The 7,146-nt window shown below is 34.4% G+C and overlaps 1 protein-coding gene across 1 annotated transcript; it reads right to left on the bottom strand.

Moving 5' to 3' along the window:
• Nucleotides 1-284: 284 nt before the first annotated feature.
• Nucleotides 285-2,878, bottom strand: LOC114364245 (probable salivary secreted peptide). Its single transcript, XM_028320331.1, has 2 exons — nt 2,596-2,878; nt 285-803 (listed from the first exon to the last, which is right to left on the bottom strand). Exons 1-2 carry the CDS (start codon nt 2,785-2,787, stop codon nt 663-665), a joined length of 333 nt encoding a protein of 110 aa, XP_028176132.1. The 5' UTR covers nt 2,788-2,878; the 3' UTR covers nt 285-662.
• Between the last annotated feature and the right edge of the window lie 4,268 nt (nt 2,879-7,146).

Here is a 7,146-nt window from a genome sequence, read left to right as displayed (position 1 = left end):
ATCCTTGACAATTGACGTAAACACCTCTAGACTGTTTATTTGGTGCAAAATAAACAGTCTGATATCACCCTAGCTATGTAGAAACAGGTGTATTCTCAATCTTTTGTTAATTACAAATAAATTATCGGTTCATTAAACGCCTTCAAAAATGTGAAATGTGGTGTAATTAAAGCAACAATTCATTCGTATATTATTGTATTTAATTACTTAATAGTTGTGTGACTATCATAGCCGCGACGCGATACAAGTAATGAGATTTTCTATACGAGTACTTAAATGATTCTTAAATAAGTAAACTTATTAACAAAAAGTAGGCTGCAAAAAGAGGAAATTTGGAAATAATGTTTTGAAATTCATCCTCCATTAATGAAAAACCTGAGGTGTAACAAATCAGGTGTTTTTATTAACATACAATGGATGAAATCGTGGAGCGTAATATCCTGCTCGGCTGTTTATTTTTAAACCACCATAAAGACTTTATTTTTGACGTTAATCTACTTATTCTGGTTCTGAAACATTCAAACGAATAATTGAATTACTGCCCTTTACAACTCCCTGTGGCAGGGTGGAAACCATGAATAAAACATTGAAAGATAAATTTAAATGCAATGGCCAGAATTTAATTTTTTGTGCATAATTTTGGCGGTGATTTTGGTGATTGATTATACGTATATTTCTAGTTGGTAGTTGAGTCCGGATCCCCTCTCGCTCTTGAACCTGACGTTGACGTAGGAGTTGCCGGGCCCTCCGGCGGTGATGGAGGCGCTGCCTTCGGTGTGGTCAAGATCCCTCGCGATCACACCCTGGAAATAAAAGAAAGAACAATCAAGGACTGAAAGGATCTTATGAATATAAAATCGGAGTTTTTACTTTATCACAAAACCTTTTTGATGGTTTGGGCTTGGCTTGTTATTGTATTTGAGAATTACAGATAGAGATAGTTCAAAATATTTTGTCAGAGACTGTTCCCAGTGCTAATTGCACATCCAAGGTAGATTCATTTATTAAAACTCCAACAACGGCGACGGTATAATCGATCAGAAAACTTGTTGCTTGGCAAAATTATATGGTAAAACATGAGGAGAATGGTCACCCATTCACTCCCATCTGCGGCGTGTGTTGCAGAACTTCGTTAATCATTGTCATGGCGCCGTTGCGACTAACGCCCGTATTCACAAACATTACTATGAGGTCTCACAGTGCGCGTGGACGCACAGGGTGACACACGAGCCAACCACCGAGCTCTATTGAACAGTGATTTCGATTTGCTGCTTCGCTTAAGCAAGCATCGTTTGTGAATACGGGCGTAAGCTACGAGCATATTGAGTCAACATCATAATTTCTCAAACTATTAGACATATCACATCACACGTCCTTTCATTTTCGAATTAAATTCTTCAACTTAGAGCTCCACAGAGATGCTTATTTTCGGGGCAAATAACTTTGTTTGAAATGTGGTAATCCACTTTCTAGCGGCACAGTCTACACTGGTATGAACTGACTTTATTTACTCATCAACATTACCTACTGTATTTTACATAACCTCATTTATAGATTTATTATTACCTTAATCCACTATATTCTTAAAGAGGTAAATAAGATCATTTTTACCTTAGTAGGTATTATATTAATATGTTCACTACCTGTAGCCTTAGTCACGTAACAAAACTTCACAACGATAACAAATCGCTGAGTTGCGATCCTATCGAGTAATCGTTTTATCGAAATGACCCATATGAATACATTTAGAACTCTTTTTCAGTGGGACGACTTCTGAACGTTTTAGGGAGATTTTGACTGTGTCAAAATACGTGAATTAGGCCACTGTTCGCTTACATAGGTACGCAATAATTCCAAAAATTTATGGAATTATGAGTTTAAAAATAATTAAGTATGCTACTTACATGAATATGTTACTTTAAATTCGTCCAAGTTAAATACGTAAGGTGCATGGTGGGGTAAGTAGGTACCTATTCTAGTTTTACAAGAATGACAATCATAGTTGTATCAAATAGATATGCACTAAATAGGTACGGAAAAAACTGGTTATTCAACAATCTAATTGACCTAATTTAGTGACAGATTTTATTAAGAACTAGTAAGATAAAGGCTACGAGGAAAATAACAAACTATATTTTATAAATTAGTCTTTACATGTTTAAAAATAAGAGCTAATTTGGACAAGTAAGTTTGTTTAAATTACGTAAAGATGATAACTCATCTCACATATTACACAACACAAAGACGTTCCTCATTTAACAAAATAAGACCATACATAAATAACTATACTTGCTTACCTATTTACTTATCGTAAAGTAGGTAGGTACCTAGGTAAGTATCTAACAAATATCACTCACTCACTAAATAAATTAGTTTTCATTGTGCTTCAATCAATTGTTTATTATTTACTGTTCGATTACGTGTTTAAAATCATTGAACCTAATACATAATTAACTGTCATTAAGTATTAATTTTACCTTAATATTTTATACCCTTTTTCCGAGCCTTTATAAATTGTATTTACTTAACAATAGAATTATCAACTCAAGCAGTTGCTATGCAATTAAGATTCCAAATGTGCGTATGTTTGTTTACCTTGATAGTTTGTTGGCCAGCGTCGGAGTAGAACACCTCTTTGACCCTCTTCTTGAGAGGGATAGCATTGTACTCGACCTTCTGCTGCCAGATGAGTCTGTTGTTGAAGCTGGTGCCAGTTATCAGATCCTTGCACTGGCCGAGACAAATTACAGCTACGAGCACAACGAACAACACTGCGGCGAACTTCATTTTGCGTGACTAAATCAACGTATGACGAAACCTGACCCCGGCTACGTATGCCGCTCGACTGGTGAGCTCGCCTCCGCACTGAATGACTTAAATGTACACTTGTTTACCTCTGCATGAGTAACAGGAAAAACACGTTTACCTTATCAATTGACCAATAAGGGTTTCAATTGGACTTTAACGGGACTCATAGATGATACCTACAGGTTGCATCGACGCTCGTGGAATAACCGCCGACAAATACTGTACCTCTAGTAGGAAAAACTTTCGAGTTCGTTTCGTTGCGTATTCAAAGTGTCATCGAAAAATTTTGTATGAAAAATTAAACAGCGCCCCCTAGGGCGGCTATAATATAGGGGGCGCTGTTTAATTTTTCATACAAAATTTTTCGATGACACTTTGAATACGCAACGAAACGAACTCGAAAGTTTTTCCTACTAGAGGTACTAATGTTGCCGCGTGAATATTAGTATTTTTTTAGATTCAATACGTGAGAAATACAGGTCATCAATCACCCATCACATTGTTTGATCGTTAAACTTTGATCTATCTTCATTATCTGCAATCTTGACTGGTTTGTTTGTGTATCATAATTTTTGTTTATTTAGGTAACCATTATCGAGTATTTTAAACATTAAACAACGACGCCGCGACGACAAGCCGGTCTAAATATTGATCTTATGTAATCATTGTAAGAAATGTAACTTTGCAATAGGGATGTAAATACTGATAATTCTTTTTTACAAAGTTTTTTTATCAGACAATATGTTACACAATGAATATTGGATTGCGGGATTACCCTGGTAGCATCAACAAATAGTGAACGCTAGATTATGGTAATAACTATAAAATATGTTTTTCCCCTGTCCCTAAATTAGGTACTATATATGTATATATTATACTAGCTTTCCGCCCGCGGCTTCGCCCGCGTGGAATTTTGTCTGTCACAGAAAAACTTTATCGCGCGCGTCCCTGTTTCAAAAATTAGTTGGGATGGGATACTATAACTGATTTCATAAAGAAAACCAGTTTTACCATTAATTTGGTTCATTTTGGAGTTTTAAAATTTTCTAGTGGCATAGGTACCTACTTACTTTTTATACTTTTTATAATACAGTGTGAGTCACGTTAAAGTGTACATATGAAAATAGATGAAACTAGACCTATTTTTATCGATAAAAAAGAGGTCAAAAATTTTTTGAGATTTTTTTTTAATTTTTTATATAATTTTTTTTCTTCCAATTACATATTGTAAAGAAAACGTAATAACTTTTAAACAACTAAGCGGTATATCCTGATAAAATAAAAACAGTAATAATGCTAAATAACAGGCAATACTAAAAAAATACATAAAATACACAAAAAATGCACTTTAACGTGACTCACACTGTATAATCTCAGGGATAACTGACCCAGTTTTGAAAATTACATAACTGTACCTACACAGGAAATTAGATTAAGAAAATCCATGCCAATGTAGCAGTGGAATCAGCAGACAATGGCATTGAGTCATAACATCTTGGAGTAATGAATCTTCAAGTGCCATAGTGTCGTCATAAACTGTTATTTACTAGTATATGGATAATATGGAAAATATAAATATGATTTCTTCTAAAACTTTGTTGCATACGTATTAATACTAATAATGTAATACTATGTAGACAACGAATAATTATGTAAGTAATTAGCATTGTCTTATAGCATTTCTCAGATATCGAAGTTACTCTCACACTACACGATAACCTCCACTATCGTTCCAGTTATTTAACTAAATTATACTTTACTGCGATTGTGCTACATATACAATGAAATAGAGTTTTGCAAACGTATACAGTGTAAGATAAAATTAATTATTATTTTATTGAAACTCCAGGAAGTGTTTATCATTATCACTAGCTTTCCGCCCGCGGCTTCGCCCGCGTGGAATTTTGTCTGTCACAGAAAAACTTTATCGCGCGCGTCCCTGTTTCAAAAAAAGGGATTCTATCCTATGTCCTTTCCCGGGACTCAAAATATCTCTATGCCAAATTTAATGAAAATCGGTTCAGTGGTTTAGGCGTGAAAGCAAGATAGACAGACAGACAGAGTTACTTTCGCATTTATAATATTAGTATAGATTAGTATAGATATTAATACTACTCGTAAATTCGTAATACATAACGGTTGAATGTCCAAAACACTGAGATTTCCAAAAAAAAGGTAGGTAAGTACTACCTACTAGGTACCTACTATGTTTTTTCAAAATTAAATCTAATCCTAGAGCGTGTATCAAATAAATCTATGTTAAGACATTTTGTTTTAAATGGTAAGTTAAAATGAAGGGATAAAGTAAGGATTTTTATTTTAAATACAGTCGGCAGCATATTAAACTACAAGGTACATCTTTATTAAAAGCGTTTCTAAACTTGTCCCTATTAATTTAATTAATTTAAACAGGTTTAAACGCGATACGCGGATAAATTTAAATTAATTCAATTATGCAACGTGAAAGTTTAAAATTAACTATTGTCCCTATTAAAACCATTTAGGCCCGGTTTTTTGATTCGTATTTAAGTTAACCAATGGTTAAATTTGACAGATGTCAAATGACAAGTGGTTAAATATCAGAAAAACATGTTTTACCAACAATGGTTAGCTTGACTTTTAGTACATTTTTTAACTATTAGTTAACATTTTAGTTTAGTTAAGGTCGCGGGAAGAGCCTGGATGCGGGCAGCGCAGGGCCGTTCATTGTGGAAAACCTTGGGGGAGGCCTTTCTCCAGCAGTGGACGTCATTTGGCTGAAACGACGAGTTAACATTTTGTTAATATTTAACAATTAGTAGCAAACAATTTGTTATTTTAACTATGAATCAAAATACTGGGCCTTAGTGTCTCTACGATGTCTGTATTACTTGACGAACAAATTACAACACAATCATTATCGAGTTTAAGATCCATAAGGCATTAAGAAAAGGAGATAAGTCAGTTTTGTATTTCATTTTTAGCCGTTTAAAGAAGATTTTCATAAATGCTCTCTATTTTCTATTTCATAATTTAATTATTTTAACTATTTACGTAATTCGATTCTGAAGATGTTCTGTGCTCGCTCATCTTCAACTTAACAAAATATCCGAGCAACGAGTTGAAAAATAGCAAAACACTACTTAATTAAGTTTAAAGTAGGTAATAGTTTTGTTAATATAATATAAAATAATTGATCTAAAATTTCTTTTTTTCTTTTTAGCATTTTTTTTTAACGTCAGTACCTACTTATACGAGTATGCTTTCGTACATGTACCTACAAACCAAAGCAAAAAATATTATCTTTGAATTATATGATAACGAAACAGAAGTGTTAAGTATTTTCGTAAGTGATAATATTTTGGCAACAAATAATTACATTGCTGTCAAAAGTATTTACGTCACTCCTTGCAACAAATTAGTTCTTTGTAATTTTTCGCACTCGCGGCCCCCAAGGAGCGGCTTTACCCGTATCAGACGTCGTAAATACAGCGCCGTAAAAACTGAAATACGAAAAAAATAACTGTCCGGGTAGTTATCTTGCGGGGAATTTTGTGAAACGCGACACCACCCGCCACCAACTCCCGGCATAATTTATATCCGCAGAAGATGCAAGTATGCCGAAGCCAAGAGCGTTTGTACACATTAACGCCGCGTAGCTCATGAAAAATCGCTTAGGAGACTCGCTAGCGAGTTGTTTGCGGCTGGCAATATTACATGTACACCGCGCTTTTATCCCTTTTTTATTGTCGTCCGTTTTAAGCCGTCACATGCTAGATTACTTACTCGCAGTTTGCTAACAACAAGTGGATATGCTGTTGAGACCACCGTGCTAGGCAAGAGGAAAATAGGGCTATTTTCCCCTGTGAAGTTTAATTAATATGGATAAACCAGAGCTGCGATGAATCAACAATTAAAGTGGACCTTTTTTAGTTCTTTTTTCATTTTATTATTTACGTACCGTACCGTGTATTGAGTTACGCGTGAAATGAAAACCCTCGCATGGACTATCAATTTATAGTTCTAATTGTACAAGAACTGTTTTCAATAAAGGAGAACGTAATTATATTTGAAGTAAACAATAATTTTATACTTATCTTTATTAAAAATGTGTAACACTGCAATTAGAACTTCTGTTGATTTGTTCCATCAAATAGCTTTTGAAATTGTTAGTATAGATTTAGACCACCGATATCAGCGAGTTTAGATTGATAGCGAATTCATGTTGGCGTAATTACGTGTTTGCCGATTATAATTGACAGACTGAGTGTTTGTTCCAGTTTGTTCGCTTTAGCACTAAATTGATATCGACTGATCACTGCGCGAGGAAATTGAAAACTTGTAACTTAGATTGAATTT

The sequence above is a fragment of the Ostrinia furnacalis genome, unplaced genomic scaffold (assembly GCF_004193835.3).
Source record: "Ostrinia furnacalis isolate ACB-3 unplaced genomic scaffold, ASM419383v2 OfSCF7367, whole genome shotgun sequence".
NCBI classification, from domain to species: domain Eukaryota; kingdom Metazoa; phylum Arthropoda; class Insecta; order Lepidoptera; family Crambidae; genus Ostrinia; species Ostrinia furnacalis.
Note: the sequence above shows the minus strand (reverse complement) of the source record. Positions and strands in the feature narration are given on the sequence as shown.

Bases quoted from the DNA above. Each gene is read 5' to 3' on its own strand.
- LOC114364245 (XM_028320331.1), bottom strand. From the start codon at position 2,787: ATGAAGTTCGCCGCAGTGTTGTTCGTTGTGCTCGTAGCTGTAATTTGT. The intron at 804-2,595 runs GTAAACAAACAT...TTTTATTTCCAG, and splicing joins CTGGCCAACAAACTATCAAG to GGTGTGATCGCGAGGGATCT.